General features: G+C 34.0%; 1 protein-coding gene across 1 annotated transcript; it reads right to left on the reverse strand.

The window, feature by feature from the left end:
* Positions 1 to 1,080: 1,080 nt before the first annotated feature.
* Positions 1,081 to 25,464, reverse strand: LOC106667714 (xanthine dehydrogenase-like). Its single transcript, XM_014395831.2, has 28 exons — positions 25,346 to 25,464; positions 14,562 to 14,619; positions 14,355 to 14,451; positions 14,010 to 14,251; positions 13,661 to 13,932; positions 13,464 to 13,605; positions 13,240 to 13,407; positions 13,071 to 13,147; positions 12,910 to 13,003; positions 10,586 to 10,698; positions 10,342 to 10,523; positions 9,796 to 9,909; positions 9,585 to 9,723; positions 8,756 to 8,831; positions 8,475 to 8,695; positions 8,294 to 8,416; positions 7,953 to 8,177; positions 7,751 to 7,884; positions 7,524 to 7,698; positions 7,266 to 7,457; positions 5,476 to 5,621; positions 4,351 to 4,528; positions 4,168 to 4,296; positions 3,973 to 4,100; positions 2,163 to 2,277; positions 1,850 to 2,104; positions 1,612 to 1,779; positions 1,081 to 1,530 (listed from the first exon to the last, which is right to left on the reverse strand). The coding sequence occupies exons 1-28, from the start codon at positions 25,400 to 25,402 to the stop codon at positions 1,480 to 1,482; spliced, it is 4,071 nt and encodes a 1,356-aa protein (XP_014251317.1). The 5' UTR covers positions 25,403 to 25,464; the 3' UTR covers positions 1,081 to 1,479.
* Between the last annotated feature and the right edge of the window lie 560 nt (positions 25,465 to 26,024).

A 26,024-nucleotide genomic window follows, 5' to 3' on the forward strand; every position in this document is an offset into this window, starting at 1 on the left:
CAACGCCTCTTTGCCCAAATGTTTTCCCAGAATATGCGAATATGTTTTCCGATTTGAGTTGTATTTTTTCTACCGCCCGTCTTTGAAGATCCCTAGAATTTCGATTTTTGTTTCAGCGAGTCCATTTTTAATTCGTTCAGTCTACGTTCGTTTTTCAATGATGATTCGCCGTTCCAATTTCTAGTAATTTTGCTTTTTTAAATTGTCAATAAGTAGTGTTGCCAGTGGGCAACTTCTACAAGAATCTCAAACGACAAATTCAACATATATGAACATATTTACATAATACAATATGTATAGTTGTAAATATCAAACAAACGTAATAAAAAAAATTGTTTATAGTGGAATATGTTAGTCATACTTTCCCTTGGTGACAAACCTTTCTGTGAAACCGGTAACTTCTCTATTGAAAAAATATACAAATAATATTCATATAAATATTAAGTCATAACGAAATATTAAAAATGTAGAAAAATGTAGTTGCCTCCTGCACAGAAATTTCTAGGCCCGCCCTTTTTCTGAATTCCTTTTTATCCCCTGTAAGGAATGTTGGAGGGTTCTTTTATAAGCAGTGAAAAGTGCCCACAGAGAGGGTAAATACATGAGGTACCTTACAATTTTGTTCTCATAAGTGAAATAAAAGAAAAATGGCAAGATAAACACTCACAAAAATAAAAGAAATTAAAGTACCTATTAAACAATTAGGCAAAATGGGGTTCGTCGGTGGCAGCAATGGATTAGGCGTTAACACTGTGCTCAGTACTTATTACTTACACTACTACTAACACTGCTGCAAGGTAAAGGTCCCGGGTTGCAATTCGAACCCAACATATTTGCAAATGTTTGTTGTATTTTTGTTTTAATTTTTTTCAAAAAACACCAGCACCCTGAGGGTTGACATGGCCTCTGCTCTTGCGGGAAATTAAGAAGAAGAAGATGTGCACACACATAAGGCTTAAAATTATGTTCCACAGACCCCATTTTCAGTGAAGATGTGAGACATATTTTAACCCCTTATAATTATGCTTTTATAAAAAATAATAATAATAAAGCAATCAAGCTGTAATTATTGAAAGTTAATATTTTTCAAACTAAAATTTTTATTTATTTATTTTATTTTATTTTTTTATTTTTTTACAATAAGATCAAATCTTATAACAGTTTACTGTATTTGTAAATAATACGTTCCTACATTCCTACATTCTACTCTTCAAGAAAATATTAATTTTCTTTTGTATCTTACAACACTTGTTTTGAAAAAGGAAGTACAAACATTACAAATACAAATATTTTATAAATCACATCCAACAATTTTCTTACATGCAAGTATTATGCATTCCTTTTCTACCAAAAAGCAATAATGGATTAACAAACACTTTTATTATATTGTTAAATTACTTATTATCCTAGCATAATATAAGCTGTATTTTATCATTTAATTTGACACAATGCACCAGACATGAGCAAGTTAAAATTGCTTTATGGTACTTTATTCCAAGGGGTGAAACTGCCAACAGGTGGTTCAGGAAACTAGAACAAAATTTGTAACATTATTATTAATTATTAATATTACTTTTATAGCACTATATTTAACACTATTGCCAATTTAACCTGATCAGTTATTTCATCTTCACATGACATTCTTATTCTTGCTGATGTCGCTGGCGAATAAAATTGAAAATCACCACTTTTTCCTGAATCCTTCCTAGCAGCCTTCACAGCTTCTCTAATAGCAAAAAATATGGATGATGCTAAGAACAGAGGTGGTTCACCTACAGCCTTAGTACATAAATAAAACATATTATTAAAACATCTTTTAAATATAATGTCATTGTTATTACACTCATACCTTCGATGAGTACACTGCTCTTGGGTTGGAAGCTCCCTTCAACAAAGAGACATTAAATTCAGCCGGAATGTCAGCAAAACCTGGTATTTTGTAAGTTCCTGGCCCTCTGGAGAAAAGCATTCCGTTCGAAGAAAACACTAGCTCTTCAAGAGTAAAAAGGCCAAGGCCTTGAATAAATCCACCTTCTACTTGTCCAATGTCAATTGCTGGATTAAGGCTCTCACCAAGATCCATAACTATGTCTGTTCTTAATACCTGATAAACAGCAATTTCATGGTTTTGTTTTATGAACTTAATACACATAAAAAATTACCTGGTAATCACCAGTTAAACAGTCAATTTCAACTTCTGAACATGCTGCACCAAATGTGTAATAGTTAAAGGCCATCCCTGTGTTGGTTTCCATGTTATAACCAATGTCTGGTGTTCTGTAGTATAGATAATATAATTTATAGACATTTATTTACATATACACTCAAAAACAAAAAACAGATACTCGTAGTTTGTTGTTTAATTCAAACTATTTGTATAATTTACATTACATTAATTACAATTCATTAAATTCACTAATTTTGTGGTCCGCTTGACCAATTAATATATTACAGTTAATTAAGGTTTTTATTTGAGATAAAAAAGTCAATGGCACGAGCGGGATTCGAACCCACAATCTTCGGCTTGATACGCCGCTGCTCTACCACTTGAGCTATCGTGACCTCGATCCACTCGGACACCAACTTTATATTACACGACATTTGAAAAATGGCAAAAAGGAGGGAAAATTCAAAAGGTGTGGTTGAGATGGGAAGTCGGTGTCCGAGTGGATCAAGGTCACGATAGCTCAAGTGGTAGAACAGCGGGTGTATCAAGCCGAAGATCGTGGGTTCGAATCCCGCTCGTGCCATTGGCTTTTTTATCTCAACTCAAAAACTTTAATTAATTGTAATTAATTACAATATACTTATTTTCATTTAAACCAAATTAAATTAAATTAGAAATTCATGAGTTTAAATAAAAATTATTTAATTATGATGGTTTGAAAGAAAATTCACTAAAACACCAGAAAATCATTTAGTGATATTTTAAAATTTAACTAACAATTTATTACTTAGTTTTACTCTTAACAATGCATATTACCTTCTAGGCGTCGATTATATAAGCGATCAGATTTTGTCTTGTGAAACTCAATCTGATTCTTTAACAAGAGTAGTTTGAAGCTGATCAATGCTTATTGGAGGTGGCAAACGATGTCTAACCTGTCTTTTTATCATGTCCCATAGGTGTTCTGAGGGATTCTTGTCAGGAGAACATGCTAGCCAATTTTTTGAAGTAATTCCTACAACCCCCAAGTAACGGGTGACAAATTAAGCTACATGCTAATTATCATGCATTAGCACGAAGTTGTTCCCAATAAATGGATCAAATGAGACCTCTGCTTCCAGAAGAATAAACAGTCAACGATCCTTTCTACACTATATGATAATCAGTTCAGTGCGGGCATGGATGTTGATTCCATCTGCACCATAACTAACAGTCTTTGAAAAGACTCAATCCAAACAGAACATCTGTGACTGTTTTAGAGCTCACCCTCACATTACCGTTTGGAGTTGACTACCAAACAAAGAAGCCATTAAATAACAGGTCCAAAGGGGGGTAAGAGCAATACAGTGATCATCTCTAACTTGGTTGGTGGTCTCTAATGGGTTCACCAATACCTTCTCTTCAATGGAGACTTTCAGTAGTCCTAAACTGCTGCAGATGATAGTGGATGGTAGAGCACTGCCCACCCGGACTTGGGCTATGTAACAGATCTATCGTTTGCCAAAGCATCTCCCTAGCACGATCTTTTCAATTTAAAACCATGCTTTTAAGAAAAGAAAAAAAAATTATTTAAATTTATTGTTTCAAAGATTGCTTCAATCAAAGTTGACGGTGGAAAGGATGAAATTGATTTTCTTTATTTTTAGTATAAAGAGAAACATGTAAAAGTATTAGAACACTATAAAGATAAACAAGTTATTAATGTTGTGTTGTACCTAGTTATTATGAAAAATAATCGTATCAGTGCAAGTGATAATATTTGTCATATGAACCTGTATAACTGTGAAATTGATTAAATGCATTACCGATAAAATCCACTAGCAGCTAATGATACTCTGCTAAAATATGCTGTCCTGACCCAATCTTTCCATTCACCTTTAGGATTTGCATCTTTAATCGGTTGTAATCGTTCATTAATCATATTACAAGCATTCTATGAGGAATAAAAAGCAATAAATGTAATGAATGTACCGAGACGTACAAATAAAATTATTTTGTACCAATACTGCCATGCCGTTTAAGTCAGAGCCAGCACTGGCTGCAGTTGCTGAAGTATTCGGAACCCTGTCAGTCGCAGTTTCTGAGATATGGATCAAATCACCAGAAATTCCCAAAGTCCTGCTTGCAACCTGAAAAATAGTCAATTTAAATTGATCAATATGTTTAGATTCATTTGAACAAACCTGAATCATTTTTGTGTGTAATCCTTGACCCATTTCAGTGCCTCCATGAGATAAAAGGACAGAACCGTCACTGTAAACTAGGACCAGAGCACCGGCCTGGTTGAGGAACAATGCAGTAAATGCAATTCCAAACATGGTCGGAATAACTGAAATGCCTCTCTTTTTCCAACGATTTTGGCTAAAATTTAATTTTACATTTCAGATATTTTATAAATAACCTCTGATATAAATAATTAACATCAAACTTAAATTTTCTATTAAAAATTAGGGATAAGGCTTATTTGAAAGAAAATTCCTTTGCCAAGCTTTCAAGAAGAAGCTTCATTAAAACATTGAACTAAACTCCTCAAAAATGAATAGGGATATTTGTAATTTATTCTTATTCTATTAATTTTAATGAAAATAACCGATATATTCTTGTTAGTTAAATAAAACAAAATAGAAAATACAAGCCAAAAACAAACAAATGTTAACCTTTATTTTTAATAACTGATTTACTTAAGATGCTAATGGTAAACATGAAGATAACTCATTTTGTAAACAAACACCTTTTCTCATCTTTTCTACATTTTAATACAGTTGTACCATGGAAAGACATTGTCTTGAACCAGAAGTTTGTAATAGTATTGTGAGATTGACAGCCTTATTAACTTGCCTAATACATAATTTATAATAAATTTTAATGCCATTTATAATTTTAAGAAAAATAAAATGAAAATGCTAGGGAAAGTAAATACTTCAAAATAGGCAAATGCATTATTTCAACCCATTGCAAATTAACTTATACTTGTGGGAGAGGAGAATATGAGGATTGATGTCATAGCATTTTGATTGATTGAAATGAACGAAAAGAGGAAATGATATAGAAAGATTAGGGAACAATCGATTTTCAGAATAAACTACCTGCCTATCCCTATTAATTTTGAGCAGTTTATTACGTATTATTTGAAAGTTTAACAAATATGAACATCTATTTACAATACTAAATAGTTTCGATGCTCTGATGAATGAGGTAGTTATGTATGTATTCCTTGAAATCTCGATGAAAAACTGAGTATTTTCTTTTGGATGGGCTTTATCCCTGATTTCTAATATAACATTGTAAATAACATAATCCTGATATACCTATTGAAAAGTTCTACTTGTTTCTTTCTTTCTTCATAATTTGCCATCCTGAGACATTCAGCCCAACATTTTCTCACCATACAATTGTCTAATTTTTGGTTGTAGTGCGTTTCATCACCTTCATTATAAAGATTAATTTCTCTCACCTTTATACAACACAAATAGTATTAAACATATAATATTATAAACACTCAATTAATTGTACACTTTTTTTTTTTTTTGACACCTGTGAATCGTACACAGTCCTGCTTATCTAGTACAATCGTTAATAAAAAGTGTTTCTATATGAAGCCGCGATTTGCTTACAATTAGAATAAAATCGGGTAGTCTAAATGAGAAGTTTGTGGCATGGGCGATCGAAGTCACGGTAGCTCAAGTGGTAGAGCAGTGGCGTATTTAGCTGAAAGTCATAGGTTCGAAAACAAAATTGTGTATAATTAATTGAGTGTTTATATATTTGATGGAAACTGATAAAATTTAGTATATAATACAATTAATAAGGTTTTTATTTGAAAAAAAGTTAATGGCACGAGTGGGATTCGAACCCACGATCTTCGGCTAGGTACGCTGCTGCTCTACCACTTGAGCTATCGTGACCTCGATCCACTCCGACATCAACTTCCTACCTCAACCCCACCTTATGAGTTTTCCCTCCTTTTTGCCATTTTTCAATTGTCGTGTAATCGGATTGGATTGTCGACAACAAATGAAATGGCCTTGTAGAGCTTTAGTGAAGTGTACTTCATTTTAATCATTAAATTCACTAATTTCGTGGTCCGCTTGACCAATTAATACATTACAATTAATAAGGTTTTTAGTTGAGATGGAAAAAAAGGGGGTCGAGATAGGAAGTTGATGTCCGAGTGGATCGAGATCACGATAGCTCAAGTAATTGGTCAAGCGGACCACGAAATTAGTGAATTTAGTATATAATATTATATTAAACAGCAAAAATTTATTGCAGTTTGATCATCTTTAATCAACCCACATTTCACTACATTCAGTAGTTGGAAAGTTATTTTAATAACACTGTTTATCAAAAGATGGGGTCATGCTTGATATTTTGCATGCCAGTCCTATTCTAACGAGCTAGTAAATTTGAGGAATTGATATGTGGTGTGGTTTTTCCATTGTCTTCTTTGAGAACAACAACCACTGAATTTAGTGAAATGTTGAAATATCTTGCATTTAAGTGAAAATAAGTAGGCCATGACCATGGTCAATTGCGCTGCAGGTTCACCACCTTACAGGCCTTAAACGTATCTCTCAAAAAATTTCAGTCCATATTTTATTTTATTTAATACTAAGCACTGATATGGCTATTTCTAAATTTCAGTCTATCATTAGAGTGTAAGATATTAATAATCCATAAATTTATTTTTTATCAATTGTAAACATGATTAAACTATTCGTACATTTAATTATTATTTTTTCCTTTGCCAGAAAAATATTCATATTTTATTTTACTAAATACTTGTCTTTTTTTGCAGTGGGAAAAAAGTCCTACCAGATATTTAATCAATATTTTTAGAAGTATAGCAGGGGAGAGGTGTCTCCTCTTTGAATTCAAAGTATTCCAGTTTTGTTCGTTTGAATTCTTTCTTTGATGGTTTTTTTACATTTATTTAATTAAAAATTTGGCACTAACTGATATTTTAATGCATTTAAGCTTATGTTTTAAGCAACAATTGATACTTGTTCAAAATAGTTTGCTCTACTTTTTATATTTTTCCCAATTTAATTACATTATATTACATTCAAAATCAAATTTACTGACTTATTTCACACACCTTAACCACATCCAAATTTAAAACTTCAGCTACTCTCTCAACAATATTTTCTCCGACAAACATTCCTTGGGGGCCACCGAAACCTCTGAATGCTGTATTTGAGGGCATGTTGGTCTTACATGTCAACCCCCTCACAACAAGATTAGGAATATAGAACGCATTAGTAACGTGAAACATAGCTCTTTCCAGCACCTAAAATCATTCATTTTTTTTTCAAATCATTCATTTATTTTTATAACTACACTATTAGGCTCTCACAGATTCAGAAAGATCAAGTGAATATCCACCATTATTGTAAATATCCACTTCAAGGGTTGTTATCTTTCCTGATGCCATGGCTCCGACCTTGTATTTGGCAAAGAATGGATGTCTTTGCCCTGTTATCATCATGTCTTCATCTCTATCAAGCATTCCTCGTACAGGACGTTTTAGCCTAGAAAAAATGTTTTTGAATGAATATTCGATGTTTTACAAATTTCACTTACTTCTTTGCTGCAAATGCAATTGGTAAGGCGAGCAGAGCACCTCGGGACTCTTTACCACCAAATCCACCACCCATTCTCTTAACTCGGATAGTAAGCCGGTTACTAGGTATATTAAGAAAATGTGATATAAGATGCTAAAATTATTATTATTATCATACTCAAATTCTTCATATGAAATTAAAATCCTTATGATTTTACAAACTTGAATTTCTGATGGATGTTGAGTTGAAATGTGGATGTCCATTTCATCATCTTCTTTTTTAGGTACAACAATAGAAGCATGGGTTTCAAGGTAAAAATGTTCCTGTCCACCCATTCTAACAGTTCCTTCAAAAACTACATCAGCAGTGGCAAAACCCTGTTCTATGTCACCTTTTGAAATAACTTTTGCCTTTTTTTGAAAAAAGGAATTGTGCTTTATTGCTTCCTAAAATATGTATATATACATTGATATAATATNATATATATATATATATATATATATATATATTTATTTATTTATTTATTTATTTATTTATTTATTTATTGTTTATTTATTTTTACCTCAATGGACACTATAATTGGTGATAACTCTTCATATGTTATTTTTACTTGTGCATTGGCTCTTCTTGCTGTGACCTGATCTACTGCTACAATAGCTCCAATGACCTGCCCTTGAGAGGTTACCTGTAATAATTATGATTTAAAAAAATACATAAAATAACTTGACAACAGTATTTATTACTTTCTCCGAAGCAAAAACTTCCTCATCTTGTATAACAGGACCGGTATGGTTCAGTTCTTTTGGTACATCTTTGGCACTGAAAAATGCAACTACACCTTCCATTGCAAGTGCAGCGGAGGGATCGATGTTAACAATTTTAGCATGAGCCTTTGTGCTCACGACAAGACTAAGAAATAACTCATTTTCAAACTTTGGTATGTCATCACAGTAAATCGCTTCACCTTGATAAATCATTTAATTGATAAATATTTATCATTTGACCGCTATGTGGGTATAAATACCTGTTGCCTGCTTAAAAGCTGAGCGATGAACAATGCTGCGACGAAGAAAATCTGATTCATCTTGAGTACTTTGCACCTATTAAACATTTATAATTATTAGACAAAACCTTATCAAAGGAAGATAATTTATGCAATATTGATTTATTTTCTTTGTAAATGTATCTGTATTATGATTTGCTTATATCTGATCATCCTAATCTACCAGTTATGGCTAGTTTTTATTGCATTTTGCTATTTTCTTCAATTCAATTCTTCAATAATTAGGATGAACATAAAAACATGTTACTAAGCATGGTGAAATGCTGAAACAAGTTTAACAGGCAAAAGCAGCCATAAATCCAGACCAGGATGATCAAAGTTAATAAAGCTACACCACACACATTTCATACAAAATTTAAATATTGTAAATTGACATTATTTTAAAAATGAGTAAAATAAGCTAATATATAATCCAATTCATTAATTCACTACTTTTGTGGTCCGCTTGACCAATTAATACATGACAATTAATTAAGGCTTTTAGTTGAGATGAAAAAAAGTTAATGGCATGAGCGGGTTGAAAAATGGCAAAAGGTGGGAAAACTCATAAGGTGGGGTTGAGATGGGAAGTTGATGTCCGAGTGGATCGAGGTCACGATAGCTCAAGTGGTACAGCAGCAGCGTATCTAGCCGAAGATCATTAACTTTTTTCATCTCAACTAAAAGCCTTAATTAATTGTCATATAATCCAATCTTGAGTAACAATAAATTTTTATGCAAAAATAATAAACAGATAACTAATTAAGTAATAATAATAAATTTATTAATTTAAACCACACTTATTAGTCACCTTAGTGTAATATTGAGCTGTTTTGGGCTCTAAAGCATGAAATTGTTTTGGACCACTTCTGAACTTATTTGGCAGATCAAATTTCCAGCCCTCCTTTTCCAGCTCATAACATACATACATAAAAAATTTGAAGAAAAAACTAAAACAAATGAAATTAAAAAAAAAAAAAAGTGTATAATTCATTTATATAGTGTACAATCCCAAACTATACCTGAGTGTAAGAGACCTTCTGTATCTTATCATCCCCCCAGGAGCTCCTGGGTCAAGCGGGACTTCATCACGTATAAAATTATAGGCTTCATTGAGCATTTCTTTATCCCATTTCCTGTGAAATATCCATCGGATAAAATTTAATTGTTTTGTTTATAATCTCTAACTGACTTCATATTAAAAAGTAGACAGGGAAATAAAGAAATATAATCATTGTAATTATAACACCAAGAAGTTTGGTAATTAAATCCCTTAAGGGTCGACAATGGTCACAACGGTTCAAGCGTTGACAGAGCACTCAACACTCTAAGGTAAAGATGCTGGGTTTTCAATCCAGCGGCCCTTTATTTTAACCTGACATACTTACAATTTTTTTCAACACCAACACCCTAAGGGTTGATACGACTTCTGCTGTCATATGCAAACTCTCATTTAAAAATAAAATAAAATAAAAACTGAATAATATTAATTATAATAAAATAAACCCTTGTTTCTATTAACCCTCCCTTCCCCTTTTTACCTAATTAGATAAAGTCAATAAACTTACATTCCAATTAATTTTTTGACTGATGTTTTCAATAGTAATGTTGTTGGAGCCATACCACCATATGCAATTTGAATATTTTTGATCACATTGGCACTATCTAAAGAAACGTTGAGAGCGCCAGTGACAATTGCAATATCATCATCCCTCCGTCTTGCTTGCTTGTAAGCATTAAAATGTTGTCCCTTACAAAGAAAAAAAAGATTTTATCATTTTATTTTTTACAAATAAATGTAAACTGAATTACTTCTTTTGTGTAAGGTATGAATACAGCAGTTAAAACTTCATCGGGTTGTACTACATTCCTACGATATCCAGTCCAGAATGTATGATCCATTGGGATTGTCTTTTTCCCCCTATCTGCAAATAGGCTTAAACTTAAACATACACTTAAATTTTAAACCAACAGTCATAATAAAGACAAAATCATACTCTAGCAAAAAAATTATGAAAAAATGTATGTGTGAAATTTATTGTAACAAGACTGGGCCAGTTTTGCAATGGCATGATTGATGGTATGATTTGCTTAGGATTTTGTTGAGGATGGAACACTTGTTCTGTTCAAGTCTACAGGTACAAATTGAGGGAATTGGGGTGCCATGGAAAGAGTTTTTCGATTAAATGTGAAAATTGTGTTTTTATGGTTTACATTAATTTTTCATTGCCCAAGTCAGGGTTCTAGGAAATAAAGATTGTATTGAAAGTTGCAGGTATAGGTAAGAGGGTTAAAGCATTAGCATGTAAAATAATCACATCAAAATTACTCAGTGAATGTATCCAAAATCTCCAAAACCTGGGGAAACACAACAACCTGATTATATCTTGGGTGCCAGAGCACAGGGGAATTTTGGGTAATGACAAAGCAGACAGTCTGGCCAGAGGAGGATCTGCAAGACCGTACATAGGCCCTGAACCTATACTTGGGATAACAAAAACAAATATAGAATCCTTCATCGCAGAATGGAGCCAAACAAAACAAAAGGAGAAGTGGATAAACTCTAACAGTGCTAGACATAGTATATTTATGATGAAACAACCCTCACCAAGACTGGCAAAAGCATTGCTGCAATTGGAGAGGGCCGAACTCAGAGGAGTGGTAGGACTACTTACCGGTCACTGGCATCTGAGAAAACATCTACCCAACATGGTATATACAACAATGATTCCATTGCCCATTTGCAGATTATGTAATGAGGAGGAAGAAACAGCCACTCATATCATCTTCGAATGTGAAGCAACAGCTCAATGGAGATTTAACCTAATGTACGGAAAAAACTTAGGGAATCAAATTGCAGCAGCGACAGTCAATGACCTGATACTTCTAAGGAGAAGGATTGAGTCTATTGCACTGAACTAAGGAACTAGGAAGGTACAATAAGCCAGAAGGCTGCAGTGCCTGGGGAGCGCAAACCCCGCTTCCTAGTATCCTTTTGTACCATATCATACCATTACCAAGAGGGTCCGATTTTGGCGAAGAATATCAGTGGCATACGTGAAAATAAGTATTGGGATGCAATGGAGATCAGCTGTAAAGGGGCCCACTCATGAGAACTCCCGGTGTAATGATGGACTTTTGGCGTCCCAGGCACCTGGCAGAAAAGAAAAGCCTTTGTGAATGGGATGTTGGGGTGAGATGCCTTAATATATTCCATGGCCATCCGGCATCTGGAGTACCGGTCAGGGGGAAGAATTCCCGGCATCAAGAGAAGGTGAAGTCTAGGTGAGAGCGTAGAGATGCCCGATGTCAGGTGACAGAGGGTAGAGAGGTAATTTATTTTGTTTAGTTTTTCACTTCGCATAGCCTCTTTGCATTAGTTTTCAAATAAAATGGTAGTGGAAAAACTGTTTGTCTTTCCCATATTCTTATTAAAGATCATTGAAAAATATAGAAACCTACTATGCCTATGGAAGGTGAAATCCGAAGGTTACTCAAATAATATATTAAGGCAAAAGGCAAGGGGAGAATTAGTTTAATTTTCGGAAAAAATCAATCAAGGGTTGCATGATTTTATTCATGAGAGATTCATAATCCGACTGAGTTGAACCAAGCTGCATGACAGCCTGGTGTAAAATGAAGGGCCAAAGTGAAATGTGGCATCATCATGAATGGATGAAGGGAAATGGACTCCCTGCATGTGAGACCAAAAGTCTGGTATCTCATATGGCGGGAATCCTGGAGAATGGGGGACCTTAAAGAAGGAAAAAGTAATGGAGCAAGCATGCACTCCTGGAGGAAGCCAGCTAAAATAGAATAAACAGAATAAGTAGTACCCAATTTGAATTCAGCCTTGGATGAGTTAGACGTATTGGTTTGTGAGGTAGGATAGTATGTAAAAGGAAGGCTACCCCAGAGCTAATAAAACGTGCATGCCCATCAAAGGCTTTGGATATGTCAAGGAAATACTCAGGCAGTATTATTTAAGAATGATGGAGATGGCAATTATGTCAAAAGCATGCTCAAAGATAACCTCATAATCCAAATTAGAGATTGGGAATGATATTTAGGGGTAAAGTAGAGCTTAAGTTAAAACACAACACTAATCAATGTTTGAATTAAAAGAAACAGCTTACCATAACTCTGAACTTCGAGCATAGTTTGACCAGCCATCAGAATGGGATTCATGTCAGATATAGGACTTCCTGTCATAATGTTACCCCCAATTGTCTGAAATGTTACTAATATTTTAATTGGCAGTATATTAAAAAAAAAAATTAAAACTATATGAACTTACACCAACATTCCTGATTTGTTTACCAGCAAACCAATGGAGTATGTCTACAATTGCTTTGAAAATTTTAGTTTTGTGCTCTGAAAAAGTTTTTAAACGTATAATTTATAGATAATAACTTTCAAAAATATGTAAATTATTTTTATTTATATAAGAGAGATTTTTATTTCACCTGGGAGCTCTGATATTTGTACAATTAGATAACTCTGTAGTTCATTGAGTGTCACAGCAGCACCAACTTTTACGCAATTTTCTTCTAGTTCTAAATTTGTGATGTCACTTATTTGATTTGGAAATACAAACACAGGATAATGAAAATTTTTAAACTTTACTTCGACACCTAGATAATACAGATCAATGAAAAAGCTCCTTGCAATGGATTCAATGTAAACTTACCTATTTCTGTGTTTCCATTGACAATCTTAGCATTTGGAAATTTCTTTTTTAATGTAAGCAGCTCGCTTAATGTCTGTGGTCTGTACCAGGATGTTCTTTTGTTTTTAAATAGAATAAATTCAGTATCATAATCACTACAAACCTAGAAATATATTTGTATACATTGTTTATAAATCAAATTATAGTAAATGTCAAACCATCAGTTCAGGAGGAAAGATTAACTCTTGGGTCGGATCATAAGGCGTAAATTGATTAACATCATACAGCTTATCATTTTCATCTTCACCATTTGATAATCCATTCAGTCCATTTTCATTTCTCAACCTGCAACAATCAGCACCCATTGCACAAGCCCCATCCTCTACGCCATTACAGTCTCCATTCATTCGTTGTTGCTCTTCCCATTCCTCAGTAAAAGTTTTGTAGCCTTCGATAATTGGCCTGTATCCAGTACACCTGCATAAATTTCCTAAAGAGAAAAATGCATCAGAAGAATTAACATATTCCAGTAGAAATAGTAGAAAAAAACAACATTAAGATGTATACCTTGAAAAGCAATTTCCATGTCTTTCATTGTTGGCTTTCCAGGCAGGCGACTTCTGAGCAAGGCATACATTGACATTATAATCCCAGGAGTACAAAAACCGCACTGCGAACCATGTGCCTTTGCGAGGCGTTCCTGCACGGGATGAAGCTTAGTATCCACACTTCCAATCCCTTCAATTGTCGTAACTGCACAACCATGCATGGAAGCGACAGGAGCAAGACAAGCATTAACTGCTAAATGGCTGATTAAAGATTAAGAAAAAATTAATTATACAAAATTAGACTTAAATTTAGTCATAAACTGCAAGATTTATAATGAACATCAACTCTATTTTTGAAGGATACATCATTTTATCTTTTTTACGGTCATATCTTGAGAGCGTAACAGTGCAAGCCCCACATCCTCCTTCAGCGCAACCCAGTTTGGTTCCACAAAGTCTTACTGTTATGGTTTTTGTTAAATTGAGGAAAATAAATGGTTGTTTAAACAACTTATAAAAAAAAGTATATAACAAACAAAGTTAATTGAAAAATAAAAAATTTTAAGGATACATTTAGATCTAAGATAGTATAAAAGTGTCCATTCTGGATCAACTTCAGGGTCTTCAATCTAGAATAGACAATACAATGTATTAATTTTATGTTTAAAAAAGTAAAATAAAATAAAAAAGATGATTAAGATTATAAAACCACAAACAAACCAATCAAACTGAAATTTTGGATGTTTTAGATTCCATGTTGGTCTTTATTTGTAAATATAATATGTATTTCAGATTTCTAGTGAAAATCTTGAAGTTAAATTTTGTAAATACAACTATACAATCAAAACCACTTTATAAGTTATGTTAAAGTATTACTAGATATTTTTTATTCTAAAAGTTGTTTTTTTATGTACTTTGTACATTTTTTTAAGAATCTTGTTTCCTTGTGAAAAACAATATACAATAATTAAACATTGCCTGCATGACAAACTCATTAAAGATTATTGAATATTAGTCGTAAATTACAATTTCTTCAGATAGTATACGTTAGTTCTCCAATAATGATTATTTCTAATGAATATAAGAGATAAAACAGTCATTTAATTAATTAGCGACTTTTTAATATTGTTTTATAATTTAGCAGTCACATGATATTACACAGTTTGTTTAATGTAAATGTGTAAGGTTTTGTATTATATAATTTATGTTTTGTTTAGCTATATAGTTTATATTTATCATTTATTAGTTTATTTTATCATGAGTCATATATTTTAATGTATTTCTGTCCTGTTTCCTATTTACTATCCTAACCATCACTTATTGTTTGTAACTCGGTATTTACTAGAGATAAAGAAATATCAATTCCATTCATATTGTAATATGTGCAAGCAAAACAAACTAAATTTTCATAACACTAATCAATGCTAATGTCATCAACATTGAAATGTTACCAAAAGAATATTCTATTGCAGTATTTTCATTAAAAGGAAAAAGTTATGAAAGTTAATTTTACTTCATGCTGAACTAATTAAATTGGCTAATACGGAGAGCATAAAGCAAAAAAGTTAATTTTAAGTTAAAAAAAAAATTTTGATCGGTCAGAAAATGCACATTTTTATAATAAAAATATCAATTTTTTAATAAGTTTCATATTTTTCTCTCCATGTGATTGTAGTGTTTATTGTTGTCATTTTATTCTCTCAAAAGGATAAAAGTTTCTTGGAAATCTTGGATTCTTGCGTGAGGTTACAATGACGAAGAGAAGACTAAATTAAATTTCATGAATTAAGCTTGTTTTCGACAGGAAACTGAAGACGGCGTCGTAAATGTGTGAGAAATGTGTGATGTATGTAGAAGGGAGTAATGTAGACAGTCTGGATATGTGACCAGCATTTGACAACAGTCAAGTAGGTAGTCGTGGGTAAGGCGGGAGTGTCCAATCCTAGTCTAGTTAGGATTATTTGTTGTTTCCTAGTGGGTCAAATTGAGGATTGCCATAGTTGAACTTCTTTTTTTATTTGAAAGAATTCATTTGCAATGTTTTGTCTATTCCACTCATATTACCATTATTTCCAAATGATTGTTTTTATAGGTGCAGAGATCCTTGTACGGAACCTTGTATGTATACAATTCCTTGTAGGGAATCCCGCACAAAATTGATTCTTTAGATAACTAATCGGCTTTTTCGTTCCATGCCACACTGTGACTCGGGATCCTCATGAAAATATCTTTAGCATTTAGTTTGTAAGGAATATCTTGGATGCAAGGGTTGTACGAAAAAATATTGTTGATTCAAATTAAAGTTGAGAGGCTGTCAGAACAGAGTATAAGAGTCTTATGCGAAACAGATATTATAGTGATAGCTTTAAGGATGGCCACAAGCGAAGAAGTTAGAGCATTTTTGAGGAAGTGAAAAACTGTACGAACGGGTTCCACAGATGATGGCAGACTTCATTACCTTAATTGGGGGGGGGGGATTACTTTTGGTAAAAGCGGAGAGCTGCAGGATGAGTATAGGAGAGAGAAGAGTCCAAGGCAGGATAGGTGATACTTGTTTTTGAATATAGAGTATTTTAATGTTGGATGGATAATTGGGATGGGGGTTATTAGGAAAAAAAGAATGAAGAGGATGGGGGATTGCATGCCATAAAACGAAAGATCTTTCATGCGACGCCAAAATTTCAGTTCACCTGCATCAACATGTATGCTGTTTATGACAGAAGGCACCTATTGCCACTATCAGTGCAGTGTTTTGAACAGTGTTTATTATTTCTAAGGTCTTTTCACTGGCAATACCTTATTTGATTTTTGACCGGATTAGTGTTTTGTAAAACTTGTGCAAGCTTTTTCTATCGACTTCCAAATTTGTGGAACACAGTAAACGATATAGAAGTTATGGATCAACCAAATGCTCCTCTGACCAACACATCAACACCCATCTTAATCAGCATTTCTTTAAAATAGTATAAAAGCCCTAATCCCCAAATATGCCTTACTCTTACGATAGCCTTCTGCCCATCACTCTGTCGGTTTAAAATTAAGCGTCAATTAGAATTTCATATGACCTTGAATCAGCGAAATTTTGTATCAAATGTTTAATTAAAGTAAATAAATGACTAATTAAGGTTTTTAGTTGAGATAAAAAAGTCAATGGCACGAGCGGGATTCGAACCCATGATCTTCGGCTAGATACGCCGCTGCTCTACCACTTGAGCCACTTCCCATCTCAACCCCACCTTTTGAGTTTTCCCTCCTTTTTTGGGGGTTGAGATGGTAAGTTGGTGTCCGAGTTGATCGAGGTCACGATAGCTCAAGTGGTAGAGCAGCGGCGTATCTAGCCAAACATCGTGGGTTCGAATCCCGCTCATGCCATTGACTTTTTATCTCAACTAAAACCCTTAATTGGTCATTTACTAACTTTAATTAAACATTTGATACAAAATTTCGCTGATTCAAGGTCATATGAAATTCTTAAAGAAGAAATAATGCAAACTAGACTCAACCCTAAAGAATCCCCCATAGAATTTGTTAACAGAATTCAAGAATTACGAAACTTATTTTATATTCGACTAAAGCTAGACGGACTAAATTCAGACAGAAAGAATTACTGACTAGGATAGATAAAGAAATTATATTTAACATTGTACAGCTTTGACAATAAAGTTTCTTATTTTTTAAAAAGTCTTCTTCGAGCGATGACAACTTATATTTAGAGATGACATGCATGTTTGTTTTATTGTTTTGAGGTGAAGTTTCCCGTTAAAAAAAAAATAATAAAATAAAAATAAATTTAAAAAATTATTAGCATAAAAAAATGTATACCGCTATGGAATTAATTATTTTTTCAATAGGTACGTTATGACAAGTAATAATTGATTGGGAAAATGCAGATAGTTGAGATGTGTGTATAGCTAAATGTGAAAGTAAAGGTATTGGGAAGCAATGTAGATCAGCTGTAAAGGGGCCCACTCATGAGCACTCCCGGTTTATATGCTGGACTTTTGGCATCCTAGGCATCTGGCGTGAAAGAAAAGCCTTCGTGAATGGGATGTTGGGGTGAGACGCTAGGTGCCAGACATCCGGCATTTGGAGTACTGGTCAGGGTGGAATTCCCCGGCGCCAAGAGGACAGGTCTAGGTGAGAAACGTAGAGACGCCCGGCGTCAGGTAACAGAGGGTAGAGAGGTAGTTTATTTTGTTTATTTACTCAGTTTGTACCAGTTTACAAAAGAAATGGTAGTGGACAAATTGTTATTCAGTACCGAAGTTTTATTAAAGATCATTTAAAAATATAGAAATCCACCATGCCTATGGAAGATGAAATCTGAAGATTACTCAAATAATATTGCCATGGAATGAATTTTTCAATATGTACATTATAACAAGTATAATGATAATTGATTGGGATAATCCAGATAATTATTCAGAAATCGTGAGATGCGGTCTGGTGTGATGTAGGTTTCAGGAAACATTTTCTTTATCGAGCCAACGTTTCGGTCTTTATTGAGATCATCTTCAGGGCTCAAAGTGTTTGTGTTCTGTGTAATTGTGTCATTCTTGCGCGTCATGTTGAGAGTGCCCGCACTACACTACAAGAGTGGGCACTCTCAACATGACGCGCAAGAATGACACAATTACACAGAACACAAACACTTTGAGCCCTGAAGATGATCTCAATAAAGACCGAACGTTGGCACGATAAAGCAAATATTTTTTCTGAAACTACATCACAACAGACCGCATCTAACGATTTCTCAATAATCATCGACTAACGGTAACTAATCACCACACATAATCCAGATAGTAGAGATGACAAGCCGGATAGAAGACGACGAAGAAAGGGAATGCCGAAACACGAATCCAGACATATCAAATAATCAAAATGTAGACTTGGAGGAGAGAAATGACGATCGGAAAATCGCAATAATTCTGATACGCATAAAATAAGTTTCTCTAACCCTAACCATCCCCATGTTTCTCTATATCATAGATTGAGTAAAATGCCTCGTAAACGTGATTTCTGAATTTGATCTGATGTCGAGAGGGCATATAATCAATTGAGCTGGCTAACAAAAGAAAAGGAATACGCCGAAATTTATTCGTGGGATGCGCGCGAAACGATACACTATGCCTTATCAAAATTAAACGCAGTCGCCAAGAGTCGTAGTACCAAGGCTTGACTTCTTTGCTTTGCATTTGGCCGGTAATTTATGGAGACATTTCATGGGTGCAATAAACTAGGTTAAATTATTGACAGAAATGCTAGCGAGAAGAGGGCGACCTTTGGAGCATTGATACCGCGCCAAAATAAATTTACTTGACAAATGCAAAATATACGGGAAACAGGCTGTTGACTGCATTTGATACGGTGTCAAAAATCCCATTATAATAATTGGTGCTCCAACTAAGCGAATTCTGATGGAAGTTGGAATGCTCTGCTATCCCTATATTAGTCTCTATAGTGATATTGAAGAAAATGGCAACGTCAGATTGATGCGAAAGAGAGGGTCGAGAGACACTTGTGGGTGCTAAACGCGTGGCGTGCGCGGTCTTTTCTTTGTTCTGAACGTTTGTGATTTAACGGTTGTTGTTTAGATGTAGTCAATGTTTACAGTTAGCAAAGAAATGTAAGAGTTAAAAGGAGTTAAATAGCGGATTAATTTCACTCCCATGTGTGACTCACGAAATTGATGAAATGTTTGCAGTACTAGAAATGATGAACGATGGAGAGAGTGCGGTGTTCAGTCCTTTTTAAAAAGATGGTTCCTACTCACAGTAAGTGAGTAACTTTGCAGTACTATGAAAAATTCATTCTAATCCGATATGTTGTTTGTCAATACGTATTTATTACTTGTCAGAAAACTCTTTTATAGTAATCCTCAAACTCTTTCCTACCTGCATTGTAAACATAATACATTCAGTCCTTTTTATAAGTCTCATAAAACCACATGATCGATTTTGTGAGTTTCAATCCAACAGTTAACAATTAACAATTAAAATCAATTCAACATTGGCAACAATTAAAAATTCCTGCAGTATCTAAGTAAGTAAGTAAGAAGTAATTTTAATTTTTTTGACAATTTTGAAATTTGAACGTATTTGAAATTGAATAATGCTGTATTTGTATTGTAATGATTTTACAGAGAAGCCGGTAACGGAAAATATTAGGAAAGCAATTCTGGATGAGAGTCACTCATCCAGAATTGCTGCTGATTGACGAAATAGATGTTCCTTTTTCGGAGCGTTCCACCGTCCTTTTAGTAACAAATACGGATGCTCAGTAGGGACTATTAGTGACATTCGAAAAATGAATGCAACCCATGTGATAGGGATTGAAAAAAATAAAGCTGGAGAATCTCAACACGACAGACAAGAATGACACGGACACGGAAAACAAACACTTTGAGCCCTGAAGATGATCTCAATTAAGATCGAAACGTTGGCACGATAAAGAAAATGTTTTTCTAAAACCTAAGTCACACCAGACCGCATCTCACGATCTCCGAATAATTATTAATAATTCTGTAATAAAACTTTTAACTTCGGTATCTGATTCCGACAGTTTAATCCTTTCATCACTGATTTCTTCTCTCCTCCATTCCATGCTACATTCAATAGTGAACGTTCATATTAATGTTCCTTTTTACTATTCCAACTTCCCTCGGTGAATATAAAAGATTTTAAATATTTAAAATTTTGAAAATCTCAAATCCTAGAGCCGAATTCTAAAATAAAATTCCATCTTGGGAAAAGAATGATATCCCATGGTGCAAGGTACAACGCGGGGCGAAATCTGTGCCACTGCCCCAGGGTCACGCGTCTGTCAGCTGTGCTGTGCGTCTCACAATGTGCCCTGATCCATTCATTTCCCTATGCTACAAAAAGTGTTACATTACAAGATGCAAGAACCGGTCGCGCCTACTCTTCAGGATGGCCGAGCTGTAATGTATCCCGACTCGTGAGTGTGGTGCAGAGAAGGGGACTCTAGTCAGGGGAGGCGGGCATCGTAAGCATCCGAGCCATTGTGTTTTCGTTTGTGTTGGTCAAGGAGTTAATGCAATTAATAAAAATTGTGCTAGAGATCTTGGCTTCCTTTTGAGTATCATTTACACCGTACCTACAGTATACCCCATGTCTCTCTTTAACGGTTGACTCCACGCTAAAGCTCCTGGGTAACCAAGTGTATGTCTTGTTTTTAACATACTAATTTCATATGTACTCATCTTATAAACACATTTAAATAAGGACTAAAACAACAAAATAATTCCCATCCTTTAAACAGAAGACAACAACAGCGTACAGAAACCAAAGTACTCTTTGAAAGATCTACGGTAATGCGAAAGATAAGATTGATGTCGAAAACAGTCGGGTCTACAAATGCATACGAAAATCTTTCCATGCTGTTTTGATAGTGCTGAATGACCTCAGTTAGTTGCCATATTTTTTAAGGTTTTTGGCCTAAGACTCAACCTTGGAAAGGAACTAAACAATGCGAGCATACAACCATAATCAACAAAATCAGACAACCGTTATTAGAAATGGGAATTGATTATACGATCCCGGAAACATTCTTCACAACTTTCTATAAAGTCTCAATGGACTATAAAGGAGAGGAAGAACACAGGAGAGCATCAGATACAATGATATGGTACACAGATGGCTCCAAAACAAACGAAGGGAACGGATCATGCGTTTTCTGTACAAGCCCAAAACATGAGCAATCAAACTCATTAGGGAAGTACACTTCTGTCTTTCAAGCAGAAATATATGCCATCAATGCTTGTGCCCTGGAAAATCTCAAAAGAGGTTACACTGGCAAAAAATAAGACCTCATAGCCAAGCAGCCATTAAAGCATTAGCATGTAAAAGAGTCACATCAAAATTACTCAGTGAATGCACCCAAAATCTCCAAAACCTGGGGATACACAACAACCTGAAAACCCTTTTTAAAAAGATGGTTCCTACTCACAGTAAGTTGTTTCGCAACAATCCGGATTTCGAGCTCTTTAGATCATCATCAGGTTGAAAGGCTAGAAACCCTTCAACCTGATGATTGTTGCGAAACAACTTACTGAGAGTAGGAACCATCTTTTTAAAAAGGATTGAACTCCACACCCACTCCATCATTCATAATTTCTACAACCTGATGATATCTTGGGTGCCAGGGCACAGGGGAATTTTGGGTAACGACAAAGCAGACAGTCTGGCCAGAGAAGGATCTGCAAGACCATACATAGGCCCCGAACCTATACTTTGGATAACAAAAACAAATATAGAATCCTCCATCGCACTAACGGTCACTAATCATTACACATTTCAGAGATAATGTTACATTCTAGTACTACTGCTCCATACTACAACCATACTTTCCTCTGATCTCGACCCTACAATTGCTTCGGAGGAGCTCGTACAATGAATAGCCGAATGAAGCAAAAGAGGACAACTCTATAAACTAATTTGGACTCAAATCTAACGTCCCGTATGCCTGTCCTCCCAGCTTGCAAAGGTTTGGGCTTTTAATATTGTCTCAGGGCCACCAAGACCTTAGCGGTCTTGCCTAAAAAACTAAAAATAAATGAATTTTTAAAAAACCGCACGAACACTTGCGTCAATTCTTAAGGACAACCTAATTGAAAATGAACATCATTTCGCCGAAAAACTATACATGATGGGAGTTCTACGATGCACGAAAGTGCAAGACGGCCCTGAAGGACAAATGCACCGCTGTGCAGGGGCTCATCAACAGTACCTGCGATTGATTTCTAAATGACACACCTGGAAAGTATGAGACAACACCTAGACTGACAGATGCAAACAATGACAGGTTGAAAGGTTCTGGTTTTCCATTTTTTAATATAGTGTTTCACGAAATTCGTTAAAAAAATGATAAGGCAAATGATAAAATTTAATAAGGAATGCATTTGTAGTGATTTTTAGTTTTTAATATATTAAAAATTTATAAGTGTAAAGCTAATAGTGCCAGATTGTGAACTTATAATGTTTAAAAATGTGTTTGGTTCATGGTTCACGTCAATGAGAGTCGAAACTGGCCGCTTAAAAAATAATAATAAAAATAATTTTAAAAAATAATATAGAAGTGCCAAGAGGTCGACCAGGCTGGTCACAGATTTGGATTAAACATTTTTTAGTGATTTTACACTCCAAAATATCGGACACGTATCCGCCTATTCTCGTGAATAGACCCTGGTTTCGCCAAACAATTTTTTTGCGAGTTGAAATTTTTCATTTTTTAATATTTTTATTTCGCCGTACTACTTGCTCAAATCAACCATGAGGATATATCATTTTATAGTATTTTTATATAGATTGAAATAAAAATATAGTAAAAGCTATCTAAGTTTATCAATAACCAAAAAGTTTCTAAAAACCAAATATTTTTCAAGTAAACTAGACATAATTTTTTTGTGATAGTAATACGAAATCTTGTTTTAGTATTCAAAAGACCCCAAAATATAAATGTTTGTTTGAATTTCTATGTGTTAAATGTTTCCTAAAAAAAATTAATATTTTATTTTTCTAAAATGTTTCCCATGTTTGAGAAGTCGTTATCGGAATATCTGATTGAAACGGCTATAATTCAGAAACGGCTAAATAGATTTTAACGCTAAGCAGACCATTTGAAAGAAGAGGAACGTAGCTGTTTAACGACGTGTATCATTAAAATATATCCACTATTTCTATAAGAAAATACACAAAATATTAAAATTATTTGACAGAAATTAGCCTCGTTTTTTATGGAAATAATAGTCTGATTTTAATTTTTGACACTTTTATAAAACGCACTTGACAATTTATTTAAAGCGAATTATCAACCATGAAAATCGGTCAACTAGCTTTTGAAAAAAATTATGTTAGAGCTTGCACCAGGAATATTTTTTGAAGAAACCAGAGCCTATTCACAAAATTTAGCGGATACGTGTCCGATATTTTGGAGTGTAGACTCACCAAAAAATGTTTGGTCCAAATCAGTACCACACCATCCCCTTGTAAGTCAAATCAGATCAATTGCACAACTTTTTTATATAGAAAAATAATTGTTGGTAAATGCTCATTACTTTTTTAAGTATAATAAATCGTGTACTAAAAAAATTAAATTATTGAAAATTAAATTTATTGCAAATAATTAAACTCTAAACTGCAATAATTTGTAAAAGGGCTTGTTCAGTAGAAATTTCGGTTCAAAAAACATTTATATCGACAACTTTTAAAGAATGATTTCATTGTGTTTAAACAACGAAGCTTATCTACCGGTCAAAAGCAAACAAAATCAGCATTGTATATCAGTTTAATTAAAGTCGACGTAAATAATAACGCAAAGCTTAAAGCGGTGTTAACTACATAGTAAATATTTCAATATTTAAAAATATATTGCGGTCAATACATCTAATCTTTGGTAAATTAATTAAAATCTTGTTATCTATTTGGCAAAATCCAGTTTCACAATGTACGTTTATTTTTTTGCAGTTTTTCTATCTTGCATTATCTGTGGTCGTGACCCCATGCGCAATTACGTAAAGAAACGTGTTTAAACATGATAAACATATTTTTCCTATTTTATATTTTAATATTTTTTAACGAACAATAAATGAATTTATAATAGAGGTTTATCACCTAAAACAAAAACATGTTGATTTATTAAATAAAATACATTTTATTTACAAAGCAGACGGATAAAATGGCATTGCTGTAAAATACTTTTGCGCTTTTAAATATGTACTGTTATTACTATTATTTTCTCAATGAAGTATTATTATTTCGTTTTTATATAAATAAAATGGAAGGAACACTACTTTTCAGGATAAAGTAAATAAATAATATTTATTTTTGGTTTTTCATAAATGATTTTACTTTCTAGATATCGCGTCGCAGAAGTTGTTTCTGTATGTAAACATGTTTAACAGTCTATTTTTAATCTAGTGTTTTAATGTGTGTGACTGTCATCTAACAGTCTAATCTATTGTTTTAAACATCTATAAACAGTCTGATGTATGTCTAATGAACCGGTATTAATTTTTTGATACGAAAGATGCTGTTTTATGATCTCTGTTTTAAATTATATGTTCAAATAATTGATTTTTAGTTATATTTCTGGGCTGACGTTTCGTCTCGTTTGTGCAATTAGACTTCAAGGACTCTGGGAACCTGTTTATCGGTCTAGTTACTCTTGTATTGTTAATAATATGCAGTTTAGTTAGCAATTTTCCATCCTCTTAGAATTGCATTACAGTTTGCCCGTCGCACAGAAGCAAATGGCGAGAGAAAGAGAGAGAGTGTGAGAGAGAAAGAAGAGAGAGAGAGAGAGTCTTGGAAAAGTATCTCTTTAAACGTTGATTACCTTTTTGCCATTCACGTAAAATACGAGCGTGGAAACTTTTGTGGGCAAGGTATCCATTCTCAAGCCAGTGGTACAGACGAATAGGGTGGGATTATGGGTTTGACTGGCATAGAGACATTTAGCTACTAGCTAAAGGAACAAGATCCCCCCTCTTTAAGGCCTTTTAATCTGGTAAAGTGGGGGCACATTTTTCATTGATACTTATGTAATCAATTGATATTTTGTATCTCGTTTAATCTTCTGTGATTTCCAAGACCGGAGATAACGAACCGGGATTTAAATAATAAAACAAGATTTTGCTGTAAAGCTTCTTCTTCTCCTGAAGCAGTCAAAAACGATTTTAATGACCAAACTGCCCTGGCATAACATTAAAATAAATTTGATTGCCAAGAAGTGTTCTTCCTTGTACATATTGTCTGCCTTATCTTCCTTCCATAAGACTTAATTATGTATTTGTATTTAGATTTAAAACCATAACCTGGCCTTGCATTCATTGGGAGTAGTTTTTGTTAAAATTGTATTGTAACTTCAAATGAGAATCATTACTATAAAATCTTAAGTTAATTAACTGTACCAGCTGGTTAGGGATGGTTAGTTATGGGGTAGCGGGTGCCTTACCAGAGGCACACAAGGGTTAGGGCACCAGATCCTGCATAGACGGGGGAGGGTGCATAACCAT

The sequence above is a fragment of the Cimex lectularius genome, unplaced genomic scaffold (genome assembly GCF_000648675.2).
Source record: "Cimex lectularius strain Harlan isolate CLEC.00 unplaced genomic scaffold, Clec_2.1 scaffold70, whole genome shotgun sequence".
Lineage (NCBI taxonomy): Eukaryota > Metazoa > Arthropoda > Insecta > Hemiptera > Cimicidae > Cimex > Cimex lectularius.